The 26,958-nt window shown below is 40.6% G+C and overlaps 2 protein-coding genes across 8 annotated transcripts in view; one reads left to right on the top strand and one right to left on the bottom strand.

Annotated features, from left to right (window-relative positions):
- Positions 1-5,236, top strand: part of LOC113036314 (chloride channel protein 2) — a 221,524-nt gene extending 216,288 nt beyond the window's left edge. For all 7 annotated transcript variants that reach the window (XM_026192574.1, XM_026192578.1, XM_026192576.1 and 4 more), the window contains 2 exons: positions 1,059-1,145; positions 4,707-5,236. In XM_026192574.1, coding sequence (XP_026048359.1) covers positions 1,059-1,145; positions 4,707-4,901 — 282 coding nt within the window. In that variant the 3' untranslated portion in view covers positions 4,902-5,236. The remainder of the gene's footprint in view (positions 1-1,058; positions 1,146-4,706) is intronic.
- A 7,150-nt stretch (positions 5,237-12,386) lies between these two features.
- hspb12 (heat shock protein, alpha-crystallin-related, b12) lies at positions 12,387-21,627 on the bottom strand. Its single transcript, XM_026193340.1, has 3 exons — positions 21,271-21,627; positions 16,428-16,588; positions 12,387-13,088 (listed from the first exon to the last, which is right to left on the bottom strand). Exons 1-3 carry the CDS (start codon positions 21,515-21,517, stop codon positions 12,897-12,899), a joined length of 600 nt encoding a protein of 199 aa, XP_026049125.1. The 5' UTR covers positions 21,518-21,627; the 3' UTR covers positions 12,387-12,896.
- Between the last annotated feature and the right edge of the window lie 5,331 nt (positions 21,628-26,958).

Here is a 26,958-nt window from a genome sequence, read left to right as displayed (position 1 = left end):
AACATGCAAACTCCACACATTTCATGGAATATTAAAGTTGAAAAGCAAAGTAGAAAGAATAATGATACTAATAGAGAATAATGAAAACCTTTTATATTTTACTATTAAATACTTTTTTTTTTATCCTGCATCATAACTTCAATTCAGTTTTATTTATATAGTGCCATAACACAACAATGGTTACCTCAAGGTGCTAACAATAAATGATACAGAGAGAAAATGTCCAACCAGTTTGTACCCATTATCTATCATTTATGGAAGCTTGTTTCCACAACTGACAACGTTTTGGGACGTTATCTTAAGATTTTTCATCTGAGCATCTCAAAATTTTGACTTAAACTCAAATGTGCAAGAAAAAAACTTAAGTTTGAAAATCAACTATTGAATCAACTTTCAGTAATTAAGAAATCCGTGTTCTAGACTACAAACTTCAGCATGGGAGCCGTGTCTGATAAAATCCTCTCCTTATAGATCTGCATTGGTCTCCCCTGGCTCTCAAAGGGGGAAAATTGCTAAGAATATTTTGAGCTCTCCACAAAGGTTATAATCGCAAAGGTTGTATGCAAACCTCTGTGAAGTTTGTAAAACACGTTTGCATCTACTGCTCAGTTGCGTACAGCTGGAACCACTGCAAATCAAGAGTAATGTGGTACTGGGACACATGTACCTTGTGTGCCAGTACCAAACCATTGCCTTGAACCTTTCCTGATAGCTCTGTAGTCAAGTTAATAAAGAATTTTCCATCTACAGTCTAATCTGTTCCCTCCTGTTGTTTTCATTAGATACTACTTAGTTCTTATGATACAAGCAGGTTTTTACCACTTCCATTTTTAAGCATCTCATGCCCCCCTCCTATATTTCCCAAAGTGATAATATCCCACTTAGCCGAACATTTGAGTAGTTGAATGAATCCGGTGTGAATGCAGGTATTATTGTTTGATAATTGTCAACAGTGGTGCGTTCCCCAAACTGAGCGTCATATTCTATTTTGAGTAAGATGCCAGCAGAGCTGGTTTCTACTAACAATGCTCCACCTGTTTTGTTTTGTTTTTCTGCAGACCCACACCATCTTCTCCCTGCTTGGCCTCGACCACGCCTACGTCACCAGCATTGGACGCCTTATCGGGGTGGTTTCCCTTAAAGAAGTAAGCGTCTCTTCAAGTTTCCCTTTGGGCCGTATGTTCATGCTGTGCAGCTTTAATTGCTTTATTAGCTTGATGACAATAATAATAATAGTAATAATAATAGTAATAATAATAATAATAATAGTAATAATAGTAATAATAATAATAATAATAGTAATAATAATAATAGTAATAATAATACATTTTATTTATAGAAACCTTTAAAGACCTCCAGGGTCACCTTACATTAATATAGCAAAAAAAAAAAGCATATACACAAACAAAGTAAACAAATAAAATGAAACTATAAAACTAATCAGGTAACAAAAGACCAAGTTATAGTGACAGCATGAGTTCTGAACAGATGGGTTTTCAGACCTGATTTAAAAGTAGAAAGAGAATTTGTAGTGTGGAGATCTGGTGGAAGTAGATTCCAAAGTCTTGGCGCAGGACAGCTAAAAGCTCTGAGACCCGTGGCAGTCAGGCGAGCACATGGAACAGACAGAGGTGAGTATGTATGGAGAATAGGGCTGCCACAAACGATTATTTTGATAGTCGACTAGTCACCGATTATTTTTGCGATTAGTCGACTAATCAGATCATGCATCCATTGGACGTAAAACATACAGCTTATTGCACCAGCAGCATCTGCTCTTATACAACTATCATTAGCTTACAGCTTTAAGTGTTTACGGTATGTGCTAACTAAAAATAAAGACAAGATGATAGTTTATTGAATTTTAATGAAATTTCCAGATTGTTTCGGTGAAGTAAACTCCTTGCAGGATGACACCTGGGCTCTTAACCTGAGGGGAAGGTGTGACAACAGAGTTATCAATAGATGAAAAACCCTTGGATTTAATTTCATGGTTTCATCCCTTCTGAACTTAAAATACATTAGAATCCATTTTTTCTGTTCATTTCTTTGACACCCAGCGTCATGTGAAAAGTCATGACTGTCGTCATTTCCACAGATGGTTTGTTCACCGCTTTTAATAACTGTAAAGGCACTGTCAATATCATCAGGAGTGCTGTCACCGTGCTGTACACACACAAATGATGACATTCAGTCATCATTAATGATTCCTCCTCCTGCTGTCTGTTATGTACTGTGACAGACTAAAGGCTGCTTAATATTGCTGTCTCTATCTATTGTCATTCTGTCTGTTCTCTGCCGCCTCTCCTGCTCCCTCTCTTTCCATCTCTCCTGCCTCATAAACAACTGAAAACGCTTCACTCTTTGTGAATTGGCCAGGAAGTGGAGAGAGGATTGTTGCTAAGTGCAGTGCTGCTTGCCTGTCCCTGACATTTAGGATTTTTTGTTCTGTGTACCAGCCTTCCCATTCTGCCTGTCTGTCACACAAACACATGGTTACATCACAGCGTCTCTGCTACAATAACAACTATTTCAGGGACGTCAGTGCGTTTCATAGTTTTATTTCAGATCCAGAACACACGTACAGGACTCTTTTCAATGCTGCCACGTGACCTGTAGCACCCAAATCACATCCATAATTTTGCTAATAACACCAATAATAAATAATAGAGGATGTTAAACACTATGATTCCTATATAACAGGAAACCTGTTTGTTTTTTTTTTTTAAACCTACTACTGATAACCTTTTAGGTACTGGTTGAGTTTAATCACAGTTATTCTGTACAGTGTGAAGCATAGAGCAGGATTTAGAATATTAATGAACTTCAGATACACAAGGTCAAAACTTTGGCATATAAATAAATTTAAAAGGATATTGTAATGTACGTTTTCAATTAAATTAATATGTGCAAAATATCTGTCTGTTGTTGCAAACAACAACATGAAATATTAAAAATATAAATGTAAAATACATATATGTATGTATGCATGTATACGTGTGTGTGTGTGTGTGTGTATGTATATATATATATGTATATATACATATACGTGTGTGTGTATATATACATATACGTGTGTGTGTGTATATATACATATACGTGTGTGTGTGTATATATACATATATATATATATATATATATATATATATATATATATATATATATATATATATATATATATATATATATATATATATTATATATATATATATATATATATATATATATATATTATAAGTTGTAGAGCCATTTCTTTCTCTGCCTTATCCAACTTTTTGTTAGTGCCATTTTGTTTGACCAGATAAAGACCTCTCAGGTAATACCTAAAATAGTCTCTGACAATCATTGGTTTTATGTAATACAATGTTTTCCTGAAGATTTGTGACTGCAGAAGCATTTTTGTCAATTACTGCTGTGAATGTGGCAAGCATTATAATCAGGGGTGCACATAAGTGGTCCGCAGGTGCGCATGCGCTGTCAAAATAAAAAATGTGCACCAGATAAGAAGTTGCAACGCGCGTTTACGTACATAAGATTTTCTGGAGGAGGACAGACATTTGTTTAGAACTCTTAAAGATGTCGAAGAAGCTCCTTTAAGCAATTACTGTGGTGTTCCTCCACCTCCAAAGAAATGTCAGAAGGAGTCCGAACCACAAAAGAAGTGCGTATTCTCGGAAAAGTGTTTGCAGGAGGTGAGCTGGCTTCAAACAAATGATGAACGCACAGAGATGTGGTGCAGAATGTGCCGTGAAAATCCCACTCTAGCGGACAAAAACAGTGCCTTTCCCTTTATTACACTTTGGAAACGAGATTTCAGTCCAAAATAGGAAACAACCTTTCCATCAGAAGTACTGATATAATCTTGCAGTGTAGAGCAAGACCACTGTGGTCAAAATTTAAAGCTATATTCAGCACAGTCTAATGATAACAGTGGGAGGGAGGGGGGACCTAAACACCAAACCCAAAGAGTGTATCTTTAATGTACACTATTCTCCCACAAAGTAATCCTTGAAAGAAATTGATATATTTTTTAAAGGATTTTAAAGGTTTCCAAATCTTTTTTTTTTTGTTTTTTGTTTTTAAAAAGAGAGAATTTAAACCCAAGTGATATATTTTGCTTTTATTGAGGATGTTTAATTAGCATAGAAAAGTTAAAATATATTGATATAAAATTATTATTAAAAATGTGTTTTTCAGTGTATTACTGTACTGGTACAGTAGAAAGCAACACATTATATAAAGTTCTTGTAATGAGGGTGATGGTGTATGAATTTTGATGTATGATACAATTCCTTAATGCTACAATCATATAAAATTCTGCACGCTTCTTTTGACATATTTCTTACTGTTACAATTTAGAAATTGTTTGTGTACTACTGAGTTGGACATTCCCCTTTTTTTTTTTTGTTTGTTTGTTTTTTGAAAATTGATTTTCCCTCAACTCAGCTGCCAGAGGTTTCTTTCTCCCCACTGTTGCCACTTTTGGTATGGCTCTCTAATGTTTAAGGATCTTTACTTTATGATATACTAAAGTCTCCTTACAGGACTATAGTGATGACCTGCTGATAAATAATAAAATTGCTGTTGAATTGAGTATAGTAGTGCTGTCCAGATTGTTGAAACTGGGAGCCTTAAATTGCGCTGTGAAGTTCTGGTCACACACACTTCCTGCTTCCATTCTAACTACCTTATCTTTCTTCAACCAGCTCCGTAAAGCAATTGAGGGCTCAGTGACTGTGAAAGGTGTAAAGGTGCGCCCCCCTCTGGCCAGTTTCCGGGACAGCGGCACAAGCAGCAGCGAGAACGAAACCACCGAGCTCCACAAGCTGTGGGACCGCCACAAGAGCATGTCGCTACCACGCGAAAGCACCCCCTCCGAGTCCGAAGAGAAGTCCCAGTAAAGGAAAAGGTGATGAGGAAGAAGAGGAGGAGGAGGAAGATGAAGCATTGAGGTTTTTAATCACTCAAAGCTACAAACATGGAAAAATCCTCAGGGCTCAGGATCAACAGGCCAGCTTCCTCTTCATCTCTCGCCTCATGTGCTCCTCTCCCTCCTTCTCCGCTAACTTCCGTTCTTCCCGGACCACCCAGTGCTTTCTCCAGGAGCCTTGCACTGACCCAGAGAGACACTCCACCAGAGGAGTGGAACAAAACCTGTGCCCTGCTCTCCATTTACCCTTGGGAACCCACAGCAGAGCCAGTGTGGATTAGGGTTACCGAGACTGGGTTAAAATGAAAAGGGATTGTTTCTTTTTTTTTTTCTCTCTTTTTTTTTTTTTTTTTTTTTTAGCAGACTTTGTTTAGCTTGTGTGTCTTTTGATTTGGGATCAAAGTTTCAACCTGCAGATGTAATCCTTTGAATGAGTCTTCCACTTAAGGTAGAGAAATTCAGCAGTGGTGACAAGGAAGGCTACTGTAATGTGTGCATGTGTCTTTTGAAAGCGTGTGTGAGTGAAATGAGACAATGGGTGTGCGCATGAAGAGGGAGGTAGCAAAACAACTATATCCTACAGGTTTTTTCTTTTTAATTATTACGTCTCAAGAACACATGTTAGACTTTGTTTTCCTCATTTATCTGAATGATCAGGTGGTCTGGGTTTGACTGGAATTGGCCATTTCTTTATAAATTACACTGCAGTTTGTCCAGTAGTGGACTCATAAGGGGAGAGATGCCTTAGCTTTTCTGTGTTTTCTTATTTCCATTGCCCCTCTTTACCTCTTCACTTCGAGTCTTAATGGTCAGGTTGAGAGCAGAGCCTATGCAAGCAGACTTGCCTGTTGGCAGCGACTGAGGCACCTGTAGCCCTTTTCATAACGTCCTTTCATGCTGTAGCCGCAGCCTTCACACGCACATAGAAACACACACCAACATTTTAACGGCGATGCACTCGGCGAGTCAAGGTTTTCTGCTTATCTAAATATAGCTTTTAATAAGTGTTCTAGAGAGGGTTGGGGCGGATGGAGAGGGCAGGAAGCAAGTGAGGGAGGGAGGAAGAGCATGGAGCAAATGGATGGCTGAAAGAATGAAGCCGTCATTACCTAACCAGCTGCTCTGTGCTCTCTCATCAATCTGCCTTTGAGTGCCATGTAAGTTTGTATCAGAGACATAACCCCAACAGATAAATGGCGGGGTGGTTCACAGGGTGAGGCGCACAGTGCAAGAGTGCCCAATGATGACGTGCGGGCATGTGGGAACCATGACCAACATTAGTAGTAACATTATTTATTAGAAAGCATTAAAGAAAATCTATAAGTGACCAGCAGAGAGCATTCACAGATTTAGTTTAATCATTCATTCCAGTTAATTTACCAGTCCCATCACCAACTTCATCACCACTGGAGAAACTTCCGAGTACTCGTCAGCTTACCTGATTCAAATTTGGCTGATCTCAACTTCAAGGTTATCTTCTCGGGCACCACTGGACCATGTTCAATTCATATAGATTACCATGCCCAAGAAGATGGTTCATTGACTTGAGACCTGCCGAACTTTAAAACGAGTTAGTTTGATCACACCTCGTGTTAAACCAGAAACCTGATGCGTCAATGTTTTAACTGCAGTGGGGTTTCTGTCATGACAGATAACGATAAAGTACTTTGAGTTTAATAATTCATGTCTGCCATAATGCTCCAGGCTCGGCTGCTCATCAACAGTAAAACACTGATCTGGTTTGCCTAGCGTCTAACCATCTTTTCCCTATATTTGTTACTTATTTTTGACTACTGACAAACACATCTTTTAAAGACATGCTCCTTTTTTCTTTTTTTTTACTGACACTACTTCCTGCAGAATTGGCCCTGAATGCCTTAAAAATGCACTCACACACATATCCCTCCAAGTTCACTTCTGTGTGCGATGTGTTGCATGGATTTTAGTTTATCGGGTCGTGTCTTGTCTTGCTGCACCCAACCCCCCCATGAATTGAAAACGCACACAGTGACATAGCAGCATGCCTTTGCATGAGAGAGAGTGCATGTGGGGGGGAGTTTTCTATGAACATAACGTACCAAAAAAACCCAAAAAAAGTCAAAAGCTTGACAGGAATGAATATGGATGGAGTGAATGAGGTTTGCCATCATGTGCCTGTGATTTTTGTTCTCTTCGATGGCATCTTCCACTCATCCAGCGAGCTTTATTCAGCCCCTGATTTTAACCCAGGATGGGGGGGGGTTTTTGGGTTAGCACATTTTTACTTAAAGATTAATATATTTAATTTCATTCCTGTAATATAAAATCATTATTGAATGTCTTAACCAGTCATGACTTGTTGGAAGGAAATTTGGGGCTTGTTTTATATTTGTCGCATTATGTTGATTTTTAAAGTTAAAGTTTCTTTTTGTTTTTTTTCCTTTTTTCTAATGCAAATTTTAACGTGATGTTGGATATATTTGTATTATTATAGACTTTTTTTGTCCTTTTTTTGTAAAATGCAAATAACACTAACTGGGGGACTCCCGATGGCGAGAAAAATGGAAGAAATGTAATCACGAAGCCATGAGACGTTAATGTGGAAGCATGCGGTCCACTGTTGACATGTTCATTTCACAAGTGCCTCCTCTTCTTTAACAGCGGGAATAAGCAATCGATACTTGGGGGGGGGTGTGCGGGTGTGTGCGTGTACACAACCAGAGAACCTGCTCTGTACACACAAACAGACACGCAAATACAGTATGGGAGTGGGGTGGGTGAGGTTTCAGAGCATGCGAGTGCACTTATCTCCATGGAACCTTCCCCAACACCCCCATTACAGCTCACCCGGGTGGGGGGGGGACAAGTGACCGACATCCACTGATTTGGTTCTTTTCATTTGTTTGTGCTTTTCATCGATTTTCATTATTCCAGCTCCTGCCGCAGCCTTCCTTGTTTCCGCCGACATTTTCACTGCGTTTCATCTCATTTTGCTAGCAGGCGGACCCAGGCCCAGCTACATGCATATTTATTAGCCAGTGCTAATCAGAGTACAAGTAGTACTTTTCTTTTTTCTCCCCTCCTCATTTTGTGTTTTGTTTTTTTTATGGTTGATCTATTTGTGGTTAATCAATTTGTGCAATAACAGTGGTTCATCTCACTTTGTAACCCAGTTTGAATCAATGGCGTGAATGCGGTATAACCTTATTTTTGTAAAGAAACCTGAAAAGTGTAAAAACATGTATGTGTAGGCAGAGAAGCTACTCTCACACGGGAGCTACTGTGTGATGAAGCGACGATGGAATTAGGGGGTTGTAACAATCCTGAAACCGACACAAAAATCCAGAATCTTCCATGTTCATGTACCATGATGCCACTGTGGAGCGGTTAACTTTTTAACATGCACTGAGTCACCGGGGACTTATCTATGTTTGAGTTTGGTTTCGTTTTAGCCACATGCTAAAAAAAAAGTAAAAGTTAAAAAGTTCCATTTCAAATGAGGCATTGAGGAATTGCCACTACAGTGTTTTCTAAAAAAAAAACGTTTGCATTTGGGTGTTTCAAACAGGCAATAAGCTTTAAAAGAGGTGGATGTTAACCTAACCCTACATGATTCACCAGTGACCTGTGGATGTTGATGCCTGGTTAAAGGTGACTGCTGTAACATTAGGCATGAGAATAATGGACTTTTTGCTTTGGAGACAAAATAATGGTTTAAAGCAAAGGTTTCCCAGAAGCTGCCATGAAAGCTCACTAGAATCTGTGTTGAAATATTAAACTGTTCACACCTTTAGGTCTTAAAAGGAAAATGGGTTTTACACCTTATTTGGTTTTTGGGAAACCTTTACCTTAAACATTAGCTGCCACTGACATACAAGCGCCTACCCCAGATTTTCCCTGATAAAACAGGCTCCTGGGAAAGTTTTATTATAAGCCCCTCTGTCCTCTCCTTCAGTCTGAGAGGCTTTGATAAGACCCCAATCCCCCATCAGCTGATGAGGGTAATCTTTTATCCACTCCTAAGGGACTGTAAATACTGGAGGCCTCCACTACGGCAAACCCCCGAGGGCCAAACCAGACCGAGCTGAACAAGATCCAGAGCTATTTTTCGCACCGAAAAAAACAAACATTGTTTTTGTATATCAGTGATGAATAAATGAGATTTTAACAAACATGGCGATTTGTTGCAGACTTCTTTCTTTTTTCTGTCTTCTTTAATTTCTGCAGCTGCGCTTCTTTGCTGTCTGCTCTCTTTCCTCCCTTCAGCAGCAGCTGGAAGGCACCTGGAGTGTTGTTTTTGTCTTTGACTAATACTCCCAGTGGGGAGGCATACACACAGCGATGCCACTACGGTGTTCAATATGGTTCAGTCTGTCCCAAATCTTTTTAAAGCTCTGAGAGTTATAGGCTTCATGCTGCTTTGTCCAAACCCCTTTTGGTCAGCGGAGAGGTCTTCTAAGAACACTCACCTCCTGTCCTATGCACGCTTCTGTTCTAAAATCCAAACAATCACAGTCTACTTCATATTAATAGCCTCTCGTGGAAGAAAGAAACTTTTTATAATCCATATTAACATAGGTTTTCTGAATTAAACAAATACACATATTTTTGTTTGTCTCTACTAGCAACTTCAACACAAGAGCCAGAGTGAACTGAAGCTCTAGTACTTATAGCATTATAGAAAAACAGATTTCATTAACAGTATTAATGTAATCTGACAGCATCTGGTTTAAACAGAAAAACATGGAAAATTGTTTTCTCTGTGGTAGGGTCACAACAGGTCACTCTAAGGAGGGATTGGCATAAAAATCCAATTACTGCACATGAAAGACAGAGTTTTCAGGGTCTGACAACGATCCTTAAACCTGAATTGTTTCTGATGGCCAGCAGGGGGTAAATCTTGTGGCTTCAAAGAGAAAATCTATGGGGAAAAAACAACTTTTCATCTTACTTGATCTTTAGTAACGCTTTTCTGATGACTTTAGCGTTCTCTATTATTGAACAAAGAATTTTGATTCATAAATTATGATCATTAGTGTTAAGAAGGCCATTAAATCAGGTTTTGCTTTAAGGGCAACTGGTTTCAAAGAGCTGAGATGTCAGTGTAGAATGCTCAGATCAAAACTCCCAAAATGAGGCTTTGCAGTAACCCCAGTGGCGCTGTGACTGTCCATCTTTTATATACAGTCTGTGATTATGGCTCCGAGACTTCCTGTCTTTGAAGTTTAGTAACCAAAAAAGGAGAGAGAGAGGTCGTCCACCAATGGAAGGGACTTAATGCACAGAACAAAGTTTCAGGTGGTGATGTCCATCTTTTATATACAGTCTGTGTCCTTTGACCATTGCTGCATTCACTCACGGATGGACACGAGATGGGCACAAAGATTAAGAAGGATTGTGTGCCTGGTAGACATTTATAAGAGCAGATCTGTCCGTTGCAGCATTTTAACTACGCTGCATTTCCATTTCCACTGTTTTAGATAAGGGACGTGAAAAGGCTCCCTCAAAAGAAATCCCAATGATCTGTTCTTCCTTCTCAACACCGCTGCTGTAGAACTGTAAACACGACATATCCAATGACATTAAAGTGGGTCAAGTGAGTCTGTTCCAGCACCGCAGCTCTAAACTGAACTAACAGCCTTCTGACTCTGCTCTTCCAGCGGGAGTCTTTGTTGCAACAGTTGGCACCATAATGAACAGACAGTACACACTTTTGTGCTTTCCTGCCCTCTCCTTCTGCTGCTTTCACATTCACAATTTGCAAACACACACACACACACACACACACACACACACACACACATCGTTTCTTCATTGTGTTGTTTTGGTGTGAAAGAGAGGGGAGCATCTGGACTGTAATGGGTGGGGAGTTCTGTGCTAAAAGCTTAATGAGCTAAACGAGTTCATCGGTTAGGTAGGCTGCAGCTCTGTTCCTCACTGAGTTTAAAGTCTGACACTCAGAACTTCTCCAGGGAGACTTGGGCTTGTTTACATGCGTGCATGTTTATGGAGATCATTTCATGCATTTTTTTTTAACCCCAAATAATCTGAAATGCATTGACTGTAGCTGTAACAGAGAGACAGAGTTGAAAGAATAAAGTAAACTACCCAATGTTTCCTTTCATGATGAAACACCAGCGAATGGGGTAAAAAGCACTTGGGCAAAGTGCCATACATTCATGCTGACAAGGCAGATGTTCAAAAAAAGTCTTCTTGTAAGTTTTTACAGTGTGGGAACTTCCAAACTTTTTAAAACTGACTGATATCATTGATGGTATGACATGCAGTCATCCATGCTATGTTTTTTGTGGATCATCACTATCAATATCATCCAAAGCACAGTGGAAGCAGTAAATGCTTCCACTGTACTAAAAGTGAATGTAACGAGTGTTGGCAAGCATGTTTTACCTCTAGTTCCTCTCAGTTCCACATATTCCACTCAGTAAGTGGTAGACGTGAAAACCAAGCTTAAATGAGCACGAACAAGTTCATATGTTGTTTTTAAAATTCAATGTAAATTAAGCGTTTTGTTCTCCTGCCCTTTGTTTGACTTCAAAACAGATTCTACAACAGACCAACTATTAAAGTAGACCTGCTGGTGATGGTTAGGTTTGTGGGTCGGGGATCTATGTAACCTCAAAGTTTTCTAAGACGTGCGTGTGCAGATTGCAGGTAGAGAATCTGAGCGAGACTGTGAGGTTGTTCTGAGAGCTGACGCTGCTTACAGTCAAGAAGGGAGACGCAGTGAGCACCACTCTGCACCATCTGTTTGTTCTCTGATCAGTGACAGACAAACCAACAACCATTAGACATTTTTGCACAAACACATATTTATTCCACATCTAAGAAAAGACCCGATTTTGATACAAATTGGACAACAAAGATCTGCTTTAGTTAAACAGAATACGTTTAATTTACTCAATTAACATGGAAACACAGATTAGTTGAATCGTCTAAAAACAAGGATTCCTGAAGTCAACCATGAAGGTTTTGAACAGTTTACAACATTTTTAGAACAAACACCTTCAAACCAGTTTGAAACTTTACATCAGCAAATAATAATTCAATAAATCTGTCATCTTTTACTGCAAAAAATTGTTCAGGAGAAATAAATCTGCAGAGTAAAACCAGCAGGTTTAGCAGAATAGCAGCACAGTCCCCCGTCTTCGTTTTGACAGGATACAGAGGGCCTCAGCATTGAGCTGGAGGTCACATGTGTTTTGGAAGCATTATGAGATCAGTACACGCCTCAGTGATGCCTATGAAACTGAGTTGAAGTGTAAAAATACAAAAGGTGCACAGCTGGACTGATCAAAGAGAGGAGCTGAGTGCTCTGTCAGACACATGTGAGCCAGATGATGGTGCAGCTCTGAAAGTACTGTCCCATCATCCTCTGCTGCTATTAGCAGCGTGTCTATTCACTGCGCTTCAGCAAAACAACACAAAGATGAGCTTTACATTTTATATCATCCAGTTTTGCTTTGTTTTTTTTTCTGGTTTTTGTGATTAAAAACAACACTGGGAAAACAAGAGTTGCTTTATTTGACTAATTACCACACGCCTGATAACAATGGGCTTCCCTGGGCTTTTAGTTCCTGCAGCACCTGAACGTTCCTGAAGGGTTTGGAGACTTTTGTTTGGAAAGTAATGTAAGAAAACATGATGTTAACATGAACTTAATAATCTGCCTGATACATTTGTGGGATTGTTAATGCATTGTGGAGTGTTTAGCTTGATCATCCTGGTAGAGGGGTTGAGACAGCGAGAGATTTACTGGAAGCAAATGATGTGATTGCAAGCGAAAAGAGGAAGTGGTGGTGCCACGTTGTGCTTATACTATAAATAATGATTAATTAGTTACTCATTTATATAAATATTCAGTGCACATGGCCACACAATTTGCATAAGCTATAAACAACACTATAAAGTTATAAAAGATCATTTAAAACTATGGGAGAAACCACGAGACACACTATGTGCGCACAGGTCAGAGGTCAGCCCCAGTGTTGTAGACTGGGATACCCAGGTGCTCCTTCCCAGTGAGTGCTGATTTCCGGCGAACACTCACCACCAGGGTACCGTCAGGGTTAAGGGTCCCACTGACTGACAGGGGGTCCATATCCTCAGGGAACAGGGACTTATGGGTGAACGTGTCACTGATGCTGCCATCATCCAAAACCTGAAGGATGGAGATGAAAAGTCAAACAAGGGATTGACCAGCTGGGAATGAAAAGGAAGAAAGGGCACAGAAAAGTGAGAAGAGCAACAAGGCCAGGGAAGGTGCTGGGGTGCAAAAAGAAGGTGAGAAGCAGTGAAAGAGATGGAGGCAAGGAGTGCTGCACTGCTCAGCTGGTGAAGAACAAGCAGGGGGAAACAGAGGCAGAGGAAAATGAGCACTGACTGCTGCTCTCTGAAGATGCTTTTTCACTGTTATAGGGCTTCGAGGCAGGTTGAACGCTTGTGGATTTTTGCCAATTTGCCTTCTTAACCCTGTTAAAATGATTTTCCTGGACTGCAGCGAAGGCTCTTCCCACTTCTCCTTCTGCTCTCTCACCTTTTAAAAATGATTAACATCAAACTGTGAGGGGAGGCGGAGAGCGAGAAAGCCGCAAAGGCACCAAGCTCCAGTTTTTTTGCAGCTCAACAGACCACATCCGAGTCCGATGTGATGGATATGACAGCGGCCCAGATAATTTTACTATACAACGGTCAGTCATTTTTGATTTACGAGAAGATGCTGTCTTCTCATAAACATGTTTTATTATGATAAATTCTGTTTTTTCACAATCTTTTTTCTGGCTTAAGAAATTATTTTATGTCTGCTTATGATCCCTCGTGTGATTTAATGTAGCACTGATGGTGAGACACAGATGGAACGGCCAAGCTTTGTTGGTCTAGGTGCATCTCTGCACTCCCACAGTCAGACAACAAAGTATTAACTCCCCACTTTTACAGCCTATACCACCAAGAGAGCACCAAATCAAGATTAACATCTTTTACGTGTTACATATGTGATTTTTTTTCTATTGTGCCTTTAACCATAATACTTTTATAAATGAGATGATACCTTGCTCAGGGGAACCTCATACACTCAACAAAAATATAAACGCAACACCTTTGTTACTGCTCCCATTCCCCATGGGATGGACGTAGAGACCTAAAATTCATTCCAGATACACAATATAACCATCCCTCCCAAACAGTGGTCACAAATCAGTCCAAATGTGTGGTAGTGGGCACATCTGCTATATTGAGATAATCCATCCCACCTCACAGGTGTGCCACATCAGGATGCTGATCTGACATCATGAGTAGTGCACAGGTGTACCTCAGACTGCCCACAACAAAAGGCCACCCTGGAATGTGCAGTTTTGTCTCACAGCAAAATGCCACAGATGCCACAAGCAATGAGGGAGCGTGCAATTGGCATGCTGACAGCAGGAATGTCAACCAGATCTGTCGCCCGTGCATTGAATGTTCATTTCTCAACCATAAGCCGTCTCCACAGGCGTTTCCGAGAATATGGCAGCACATCCAACCGGCCTCACAACCGCAGACCTCGTGTAACCACACCAGCCCAGGACCTCCACATCCAGCAGGTTCACCTCCAAGATCGTCTGAGACCAGCCACCCAGACAGCTGCTGGAACAATTGGTTTGCACAACCAAACAATTTCTGCACAAACTGTCAGAAACCGTCTCAGGGACGCTCAACTGCATGCCCGTCGTCCTCATCGGGGTCTTGACCTGACTCCAGCTCGTCGCCGTAACAGACTTGTGTGGGCAAATGCTCACATTCGATGGCGTCTGGCACGTTGGAGAGGTGTGCGCTTCACGGATGAATCATGGTTCACATTGTTCAGGGCAGATGGCAGCTGAGAATGTCCCAGTTCTTGCATGGCCAGCATGCTCACCGGACATGTCACCCATTGAGCATGTTCGGGATGTGCTTGACCGGCGTATACGACAGCGTGTACCAGTTCCCACGAATATCCAACAACCTCGCACAGCCATTGAAGTGGAGTGGACCAACATTCCACAGGCCACAATTGACAATCTGATAGACTCCATGCGACGATGTGTTGCACTGCATGAGGCAAATGGTGGTCACACCAGATACTGACCGGTTCTGGGTCCCCAGACCCCCAATAGCGCAAAAAACTGCACATTCCAGGGTGGCCTTTTGTTGTGGGCAGTCTGAGGTACACCTGTGCACTACTCATGATGTCAGATCAGCATCCTGATGTGGCACACCTGTGAGGTGGGATGGATTATCTCAATATAGCAGATGTGCCCACTACCACACATTTGGACTGATTTGTGACCACTGTTTGGGAGGGATGGTTATATTGTGTATCTGGAATGAATTTTAGGTCTCTACGTCCATCCCATGGGGAATGGGAGCAGTAACAAAGGTGTTGCGTTTATATTTTTGTTGAGTGTAGTAGCCGTTCGGTGGATTCAATCCCCTGATCTTCCGATTATTGGGCGACCACTCTATTTACTTAACTATCCCTGTCATCCCTGCCATGTTTGACTATCATCAGCTCATCTTTTTTGAGAGTGTGCTACATGTTCCACCTTATACAGCCATGGAAACATAACTACAGGGAATACTTCCACTAGAAGGAATAATCCCTGTCAAATCCTCAAGACCAAACAGCTGCCTTTCACCATTAATTCACCTATACTTGTTCAATGGAAGCAACAACACAAAGTTTAGAATTTCTTCCTGAGACCAGGTTCTCTGAGTTCAGTTGAAGTATCAACAGCTGAAATAGATGCCTGGAGTCCCCTGGTTAAAGTGCTATGCTGGTTCATTATTCTCATGGTAATCATCGAGCTGTTATACGTCTGGCAAGGAAATGTTAAGAAAATGTTTCTGTATAAGGAAGTGTGTATGATTTATTTATTTTTTGTCCCTAATCATAACCAATTAGTACCTAAACCTATCTGCATAATATAAAGTCTGACTTAATGCATAAATCTAACCGAACAGTGTCATTAAAGGTAAAGTGCAAGAAAAATGGTCCCAGCAGAACTTATTCTTGTCTTATGGTTGAAAGTCATATGATCTCTTCACCCTGTCTGACTCCTGACATTGACATTTGTAAATTATGATGAGGGCTTTCTGACTAAGTCAGAATGGAAGAATATGTTATTGTATTTGTTTTCAGAAACTCACGATAATCCCAAATTATTGGAGTCACTCATGGAAATTAGAAAGCATTCATAATAGTTAAAAAATTCAAAATATTAATCAGTGATTCAAATGGCAGATGTCATACTTTGTGATCAACAAACAAAACATTGGACATGATTAATGATAATTCATGGCAGCAGCTGATTTGTTTGCAGTGATTTTGTAACAATAACAGCTTTACCCAGACATGAGTGATGCATCCCAGCAGGCCCACGAGTGCGCTCATGCACATTTGCATGCTACAAGAGTTCACAAATACCCTGCTAATTCCCCCTCACTCATTCAGAAATCCCAAAACGCACATACACCTACACACCTTCTGGGCGTGGATGACCACGTGTTGGTTGTAGGCCAGCACCACTACGTCATGTGGCTCAAACTGGCTGACATCAGCTGACATGTAGTAGCTGTCTCCCAGACACCTCACTACACCACCTGTGCTGGTCTGTCCAACTGTTGCAGCGCCCCCCACAGGAGCTGCAGAATAAATGCACAAACATTACAACCGTATAAAGCAATATAGTTAATGCTCACGGAAATGTATCACAGACAAAATGTAGAAAAGTCCATCAACATGTTAACGTTATGAAACATTTATATTTGTAAGACATTTATTTTTGCTGAAAATATTGTGTTGTGTCTAAAAAATAAAGTCAGCTCCAGATTGCAGTTATGGTCTGTATTTGTATAGCGCCTTACTAGTCCCTAAGGACCCCAAAGCGCTTTACACAATACACAATCATCCACCCATTCACGCACACATTCACACACTGGTGATGGCAAGCTACAGTATAGCCACAGCCGCCCTGGGGCGCACTGACAGAGGCGAGGCTGTTGGACACTGGCGCCACCGGGCCCTCTGACCACCACCAGTAGGCCTCTAATAGCCTCTTGAGGCTGAGTCCCAAAGTGGGTCAATTGCAATGGACACCCACAAAGAGATAGCACAATAGTATTAAAAGTGGATTTATAGAATTTTTAAAACAATCTTGGCCCTCATGGATAGTTTGAACCTTCATGAACATTTTTTAACTGTTTTGAATCTTTTTTTTCTTCTTTCTTCTTTTTTTCTTCTTTTTAACTTTTTTAGGACTTTGTTAACCCTTCAAAGTTTTCATTACTAAGTAGTGTCACTGAAATTGACATCTTGACTTTGTTTTCTGTGTTTGTTTCTTCAGTAGCATATTTCAATAATATTGAATATAAAAAAGGCAGCACGGTGGTTAGCACTGTTGCTGCACAGCAAAAAAGGTCCTGAGTTCAATTCCACCATCAGGCCGGGGTCTTTCTGTGTGGAGTTTGCATGTTCTCCCCGTGTTTGTGTGGGTTCCCTCCGGGTACTCCGGCTTCCTCCCAAAGACATGCAGTTAGTGGGGATAGGTTAATTGGTTAATCCAAATTGCCCATAGGTGTGAATGCGGGATTGAATGTGAGCGCGAATGGTTGTCTATCCCTGTGTGTTGGCCCTGCGACAGACTGGCGACCTGTTCAGGGTGTACCCCGCCTTTCGCCCTATGAAAACTGGGATAGGCTCCAGCGCCCCCCACGACCAGAGATGGGCAGTAACGCGTTAACGCGTTACTGTAATCTGATTACTTTTTTCAGGTAACGAGTAAAGTAAGGGATTACTATTGCAAAAACGGTAATTAGATTACCGTTACTTTCCCGTAGGAGCGCTGCGTTACTGCGTTACTAAAACCGTGATTTTTTTTTGCCAGAATGTCTCATGACAGTGACGTAAGCGAGCGCGACGTTCGTGACAACAGCTGTGTGCAGATCAACAGTGGATCATATATCGAATGCAGGAGAGAGTATGAGCGTGCAGCGTTTAAAGCGTGGAAGTACTGACCTTATTTTGAGTTTAATTCCATAAAAAGTGACAAAAACATTAGCGTCCGTTGTGCGTGGGAAGAAAACTTCTCTTTACAAGGAAAAAACCCGTAAACTTCCACGCAAGCACCGAGTGCGCTGAGAAACTCGCGGATTCTTCAACTGACCGCCGCGGCACACCTGCACCAGGGCAAACCTCTGCCTACGCTACTCCTACTTTACAGGTGAAAATAGAGCAACAGGACCGCTAGTCTTTGATGTTATTTATTTTCTGCTGTGTTTTACTTGCATCTATTTGAAAGACTGAGTGTAAACACACAAAAAAATATTTTATGTGCTGGAATGTGCAAAAAATAGGTTTAAATATTAAACAAATTTCTTCCAGTCAGAGAATGTTGCATATAATTAAATTTTTGCTTGATGCATAAAGTTAAAAGATTAAAACTAATAAAGCAAGTTTTAAAAAGAGACTTTTGATTTGATTACATTTTGTATGATGGATTATGCAGAAAAAGTAGAATTGGGCTGAAAGATCTATCGCTTTATCACCTATTCAGGTTGTAAATCGTGTTTTTAAAAAGTAACTAAGTAACTAAGTAATTAATTACTTTTGTAAATAAGTAATCAGTAAAGTAACAGGATTACTTTTTTGGGGACGTAATCGGTAATTATTACTGATTACTTTTTTCAAGTAACTTGACCAACACTGCCCGCGACCCTGAAAAGGATAAGCGAATGGATGGATGGATAAAAAAGGCATACAAATAATATGTCTATTCTTAACATAGTTCTGTAAGCAAGGTGCAAAGCTAGCAAGCTAGCTAATGCATAACATAGCACTTCCATCTCTCCTCTAAATAGAAGAACTCTTGGCTCCTGAAAAACAAGATGGTGATTATCATGAAGCTGAACCAGGGCCTTCAAAGTGCAGAGTTAACAACCAATGGTGCCTCCATTTTCCGTATACAGTCTATGTTTTCAGCCTAATTTAATAAGATGTTATTGAGTCAGTGCACTGTGTTTATTTACAAAGTCCACAGACTGGATTATTCGGAATTACTTATGGCACTAGTTCGTTTCTAACATGAGACTGAGAGTAACTGTTAAACTTCCTTGAGAGGCACTGTCATTATGAAATTAGAAAAAATGTTAAATGAAGTCATCTAATTCAATCTTGTATTTTTAAAACAAAAATGCACAGTAAACACAAATTATTAGTTAATTTACTACTGTGCATTTCAATGTGCCTCATCTATTAGTTTGACACTGAACGAGTCCTGAGTCTCAGTTGTTTGGGTTGTTTCCAGATTTTAAACCACAACCTGTGCACTTAGAGGCCCGTGGACGTCCGACAGGGACAGACTGAAGGGTCAGTCTGGGCCGTCAGTGTGTTTTACTGCTAGTCAGAAATAAACAATGTTTTGGTAAAGAAGAGACACAACAGGGCAAGAATTGCTTTCATTTTATTTCCACCTTCAGTCTCCATCAGTTCTCAGGTAGCTCATGAGAAACTGAAAATATTCCTATTCAGTGAAATAAAATTTTTAGTCCGGTTATTGATTTTGCTTTAATCTGCCTGTGGGATCATAAACCTTTTATTATTTCTGGTCGTTACAGTTCTGTGCCCTGTGCAGCGTAACTCATTTAACACGTCATGATAAGTCTATATCTGCACTCCACCTTTGCTGTAATAATTTTCACCTTGCTATTAAATGCACTGCATTTATACAGCTTTTTTCCAGCCTTATTGACTGACCACTCAGAGTTACTTCTTTATGTTGTCTGGCAGACGATGTCTGGAGCCATGTGCACTCTCACAGCTAAGGCTGGTTGATGTTTTTCAGGTCTTTTTTATTCATTTAACCTAGAACAGTAACATGGATTACTAAGACCTCTTTTCCTGCGTATGTGCAAAATAAAGAAAAGAGCTACGACTTACCATCACGGTACTCGTGAGCAGCTGCTCGAAAACAGCTAATGTGGAGCACGATGAAGCTAAGATGACCTTTTTTGTGCACTTTTGTCACACATAATAACAGCAAATTAAATCACATCGATCAGATCAAAGAATACACAAACCCTAGGACCTTTTGATCAATAATTTTTTATTGGCTGCTGACCCTTTGCTAAGCCCCTTCACTGAACAGTGACTCAAACCATAGCAGGTCTTCAGGCTTGTGATTTTTGTTCTTGCTGAAGGATCACAAAAAATAAAAATACATGTTTTTATGTCTTTATGAAACTAAAAACAGAAGCACAAATGTGTAAGTTATGCATTTCTGTGTCTTTATGTGCGCCAGTTGTAGATCAATCCAAATATTGATAGTATCGATACAAACATTGGCATCATATCGATACTGGTGTGATAGGATCCATACTTTATTTCTATCCTCTAACAACAGAAGCTGACCCAAAGTGCATTAGAGACAAGCACATTTACATTCCAGCTCTCCAAACAAACAGCTTCAAAATACATGAAAAGCTGAAAGATGTGTTTTGTTGTATTAGCTAATTACTGTGGAAAGTAAAAATCACAATGTGGTAATTAGAAGTGTTCAGAATTTGCATTTTAACGACGATTAATCTGATAAATCATAGCACTTAGCTTTCCCCTGATCTTATAGGTTAAAAGTATCGGTAACCTACTGGTATCAGCACTACTGGCCCTTGGTATTGACTGAATAGCAAAATTTGCAATATTTCATGTTCAAAAATGCACAAAATTACACAGGAACATTTTCTTTTTGCAGTATTTTGTGGCCAAAAACATTGTAAAAGTTTAGCTAGCTATAGGTTGGCATGACTAACTCCTGAGGTAATTAATGACTTCCAGTGCTCTGAGCTATAGAGTTGTTCCTCACTGTTGTAACTGCACAGGGATGCAAACATAGACATATAAATCATGGATGTAGCTTCTGGGTCAGAAAAACCAAGCAAGTGCAGAAGTGCCTTAAACCTGCATTCTCTGCGAAAGGCCACCAGATGGCAAAAGCTGTGGTTGCAAAAACACCTCCAGTCCTAGAAGTCTGTGGAAAAATAGCTTTTTGACTTGACCGCTACGAACACTTTTCTGATGAGTTTATAAGCTCAGTTGTTCATTTCTGGGCATGTTCAATACAGTTATACTATGTTTAAGAAAAAGTATTATCTTTTGTGCAGTATTTTTGGCTAACTAAGTGTTTATAGCTTCCTTATTCGAATATTAGGTAAGAAGATGTTGAAAAAAGTGTTTTAATTTTAAATTTAGAAAAGAAAAGCCCTGTGTGTAGAAACCCAGAAAAATGCAGATGTAGCATATATTAACCTATACTGACACAAGAGTTCCTTACCATCATGCCCATAGAAGGGTCTGCTGTGCCTTCTGAATGGGGCCAGACAGTTTGGTCCTCCAGGGCCTTCCTCTCCAAACAGACTGGAATGATCGGCGTAGTCGAGAAAAGGCTCAAGAATTGTTTCCAGTGAATCAGATGATCCACCCAGAGACCCCTCTGTGCAGTAAGAGCTAGACGTGCTGTAGCGTGCTGACGAGCGGTACGATGAGGAAGCTCTGCGGCTTGAAGATGTCAGCGATGCCATATTGAGGGACACGCACAGTGCCAAAACACAGTCTGACTCTTCGAGCAACCAGGCTTCAGAAAACAAGATTGTGTTTCAAATACAAGGCTCTACTGACAAAATACAGCAGAAGCAGTGGGCAACCAAAGCTACTCTCCAGCCAGAGGTCCTTGCTGTGGGCTTTTATAAAGCACTGGTGCATTGTGGGTCAGTGGAGCACACTGTGGACTTTACTGTACTGTATCTCTCCTGTGGCCATAAATGGCATTTTGTTTCACCACTGGGGCCAAGAATGTAACGGACAAACTGATAAGGAGTAGAGACCCTTTCTTATTCACACACACACACACACACACACACACACACACACACAGGGCAGAGATAAGTAAAGAGGACCTCTTGGAGATGCTTCTGGCATGTAGTCAGAAATAGGAAAGTGATGGACTGACCCCACACGTGATGCAAGCACTTTATCAATAACGCATGAACAAATTGGCCATTGAAATCCTTCTAAACTGCTAATGGAATAAAAGATACTTTAAGATGTGTAACGGAGAGTGTTTTCCCCAGAGAACACATTTCAGAACAAAAGTTAAAGGTTGTTGTTTTTTACCTTTTTCCCTCCAGAAGAGCCAGTGTAAATGCAGGCCCTGTTGACCTTTTCCATTCCCCCTCTAAAAGCTTTAATTGTAATGACATTTGCCTTCTGATGATACAGTCGCCCTCCAAACAGTGCCACACATCAACAATGACATTCAAGAGCGTCACATTAATATGTTTTATGGTATGTTTGTTTGTGCATTTTTCATCCGAGGATGTGAAAAATGACATTCAGCAGCATGTCATTTTGCCCTTCGGGCTAACACCAGCCTCAGTCGGAGCAGGGACACAATCATGTACAACCTATAAACCTGAAACAATCCAGTTAATACAAGCAGCATACATCAACATGACAGTCCCAATTTGTGCTCTCAGGTGAAACACTTGTATCCGTCCTTGTATAAAATATTATGCATTAATAAATCCTCTGTTTTTCTTTTAAAGAGGCTTTTCAGAGCTTTTCAAACATCTTAATTATATGAGCTAAAAATGCACAAAACACACAAAATGGACAAACATTGAAAAATGTAGAAACTCAGTCGTGTGTCTTTCAGCATCTCACACTCAGCGGTAGAGGTGTTCATCTGTCCTGCTCCACCCCCACAGCGGTCCACTGTCTCCACTGGGAATAGTTTTAGTCTCTTGTGGCACATTATGGTCTCTGGAGCCAGAACATAGAGTCTCTGCTGACCTCTAACAGATGGTGTATCTTAGCTGCAACATGGATGATGGGATAAAAATGGTCAACTGGTGTTAATGAGGTAAAAGGCTAGAAATAGCAGCTGCTGTAAATTAAATCTTAAACTGTAGAAAATTTTCAAATTCGGCTGGAAACATGTTTAAAATCATCAACTACATTCAAATATCACGCCTAACAAAAAGCAACAGGCAAGGATGGGACTGTCTGGCCCTCTATTGGTCCAGACTGAAATATTTCATATTTCACTGATGAATTAATTGTTCCATGGAACTACATGCTTTCCAGCCATCAGACTTTGGTACTAATGCCTTCAAGCACACTCACTTTGTGTTCCTACCTGGTGGGTTTGAAAAAACAGACACACACAGTTTAAGCTTGGCTTTCTCGAGAATGAGCACACGCACTAAAAGAAGAAATTGATCTGACACTTGCTACAATCATGGCGTGTGTGTTGGTGTCTTTCCAGTGTGACTTGTGCTCGCACTTTCTGTAACTTGGCACGCACACAGTGCAGGTGGTTTGGAGGCACAAATGTGCAGTCAGGCTGGTCCGTGGTATATCGCTGCAGGAGCAAAGATTTCTATACACAGAGAGAGATTACTGCAGATGTCACAGGCTGGTAATGGCTGGACCCAGAAAGCAGACCCAAACAACTGACGTTAAGCTTAAATGGTTTATTTAAACAAATGGAGCTGGTATATGTACAGTGAAGACGTTTAATAGCAAAGGGCGGCGGACTGCTGGAATCTGGAAGAGGAGAGAGAGTTTTAGGTTCAAGGTTCTTTATTTGTCACATGCATAGTTATACAAGTATAACACACAGTGAAATGAAACCTGACACGCTCCTCGACTGGTGCAAAAGGGGGGAGGGGGGAGGAAGAACATGAAATATAATATATACATTAGGTGAATGTGCAGTAGGAGCATGCATGCAGGTGAATTCTGTACATTAAGTGAAGTAAATTAATGATGATTAGCAGTGACTGGCAGGCTCAGAGTGTGACTGAAGAGCATTCTTACTTAAGAGGTGACTGTTAAAGGCTGAGGCAGGCATTCTGACTTCTGTGAGTCATGTGGTGAGCAGTGGAGAGTGGGTTGGCAGGTGGGTTGGCAGGTAAGTACTGATATCCACTTTGTCTTGATGGGGGAAACAGCTAAACCAGGCAAATGCCAAAGCAGAGGACAGAGTATTTACAAAAACAAGACATCGCCACAGCCAGAGCCAAAAAATGATTTAAACTGCTGTAGATAACTTGTTGGCCTATAGTCTGTGATACGTATGTCAAATATGTCTCTCATGAATCATAAAAAGTATTTTTGAGCCACAAACAACATTCCTGTCACAAGGCAGAAGCTGCAATCAGTTTGTGGCAAAATGACTTTTATATAACCTTTATTTATCCAGCTATAAAGTCTCAAAGGACTGGATTGAATATAATGTAGCTACAATAACACTGAGTCATAATGACACTTGCAGAATACGTACATTTACCAAAATAAACAAAGCTATTACACGTAAAAGACAAAGAAAAAAAAAGAGAACAGAAATCTCTTTCTGGCACAATACTGACCCTTAAGTACACAGTTTTGATAATGATAACAGACTGCAGGTGTGTAACAGCCAGCCTGAGGAAATGTGATTGGTGGTTAGGCAGGAGTCCGCCCACATCTCCACCGGAAAGCACAAAGACAAGAAAAACAGCTCCACCACAGCTTGTCCCAATCCTAACAGGAAAAGACCAAACATTCAGCAGAATTAGGGCAGATTTTTGTTGCAATGCAACGTAACGATTACTGGGCTGTGCAAACATCACAGTTTACACCAGGGGTAGGCAACCTTTCTGATGATGAGTGCCATCTCAAATTTCCTCAGCAGTCAATGTGCCATATGATTGTATTAGCAATAAATGTAATAACGCTCTATATTAACAGTTACGCACTATATAGAACAACTTTATAGAATTATATTTGTTCACATATGTTGGCAGCTATCAGTGAATTGTTATCAGCTATTTTGAAACAAAAAAAAGACACTTTTTATCCATAACAAGAACAGCAAATGAAATACAACAGAAAATGCAAAAATGCTATTTATGGTCTTCTCACAACAATGATATGAAAAATAAACTGGGCCAATATGGCATGTTTGTTAATACAGTGATACTCATGTTAATGTGATCTATCCTCTCCCACTCAGAGACACAGGTCTCCGAGTGTCCAGCATTCAGACGGCTGCCTGAGGACACTCTTCGTGTGAGAGAAAATCTGCTCACACAGATATGTAGAGCCAAATGACTTTGACTAGAGACCGGCCCACCAGGTATTATAGGGAAAGCCATAAAGCCTTTGGATGAAAACAAACGCTGTTGTGACAGTGATGTGCACTGTTCATCACCTGTTCAGCTCTGATGATTCAGTAAGGACATCTCCTGGTTTCATCTTCATGTTTCCCTCTCACCACATATCCAAACCGATATCATGACCAGCAGCTTTTACAGCTGTGGCTCCAGTGAACATCAGCTGATACTAGAAGTTAATATTAAATCAATTCTAACAACAGCTGACCAAGCTTAAACGTGAAAAAACGTGAAACGTGAAACGTTTTAGACAAATTTCCACTGCTCTGTGATGAACAATAAAGATTTTTCTGATTTGGATTCTAATAAGTTACACCATGACACTAAAGGTGATGTCATTAACTTCCTGTTTGTTTTGCTTTTAACTGGATGTGAGAGTTCAATCTGACCAGGAAACTGAGAGCACTGCACACTTCAATTTTCAAATCAATGTTTTTATACAGCGCCAAATCACACCAACAGTCGCCTCAAGGGACTTTATATTGTAATGTAGACCCTACAATAATATATACAAAGAAAAACCCAACCCAGATGATTCCCCCTCCCCATGAGCAAGCACTTTGGCAACAGTGGGAAGGAAAAACTCCCTTTTAACAGGAAGAAACCTGTTATATGGTAACAGCCTGGAAACACAATGTAGCCACGTATTTAGGAATAGTTTGACCCTTATTTGGAAAAGTAGAATAGAATAGAATAGAATTCAACTTTATTGTCATTGCACATGCACAGGTACAGGGCAACGAAATGCAGTTTGCATCCATCCAGAAGTGCTTTAGTGATATAGATATATTACAATATATATTAGCAATAATATAGATATGTGAGTATATTACAGAAATGGGTCTATTATGGTATGTTATAATGTACACGGTATGAAGTATGTTGTGAATATTCTATAACTATAAGTATGTACAGGCTGTAGTGAGTACAAGCTATGTACAGGCTATGAACAGGATATAAATATGAAAAACTATACAGAATATGAAATAAATAACTTTACAGAATCTGGGATATACAGCTATACAGAAATGGGAACTATGCAAGTTGTAAACAGTTGTAGGATTAAAGATTATCGAATGTACAGAATGATTATTTACACAGAGCTATACAGTAGTGCAGTTAAGATAAGTGAGGGTGTAGATAGTTTCTACAGAGGCTATATAAAGTGCTAGTGGTTGTGAGTGGTGGTTCAGTCCATGTTATTATTGTGTTTGAGGGTACAGTTGTCCATTGTGGGTGTGTGTATGTTCAGTCCATGAGTTTAACGTGGGTCAGATGTCAGGAGGCAGAGTTCAGGAGTCTGACAGCTGTGGGGAAGAAGCTGTTCCGGTACCTGGTGGTCTTAGTCCGGAGGCTCCTGTGGCGCCTCCCAGAGGGCAGGAGGGTGAAGAGTCCATGTGATGGGTGACTGGGGTCTTTGATGATTTTCCCAGCCCTTTTCAGACACCGCTTCCTGTAGATGTCTTTTATGGCAGGAAGTGGTGCTCCGGCGATGCGCTGGGCAGTTTTCACGACCCTCTGCAACGCCTTCCGGTCCGAGGCAGAGCAGTTCCCGTACCAGACTGTTATACAGTTGGTCAGGATGCTCTCGATGGTGCAGCGATAGAAGTTCACCAGGGTGTCTGAGGACAGGTGGTTCTTCCTCAGAGTCCTCAAGAAGAAGAGGCGCTGGTGAGCCTTCTTGACCAGCTTGGAGCAGTTGGTCGTCCAGGTGAGATCCTCGGAGATGTGGACTCCCAGGAACTTGAAGCTGCTCACACGCTCCACAGCCGTCCCCTTAATGTGGATGGGTGGATGTGGGTCAG

This window comes from Astatotilapia calliptera, chromosome 14 (assembly GCF_900246225.1).
Source record: "Astatotilapia calliptera chromosome 14, fAstCal1.2, whole genome shotgun sequence".
Taxonomy (NCBI): Eukaryota; Metazoa; Chordata; class Actinopteri; order Cichliformes; family Cichlidae; genus Astatotilapia; species Astatotilapia calliptera.
Note: the sequence above shows the minus strand (reverse complement) of the source record. Positions and strands in the feature narration are given on the sequence as shown.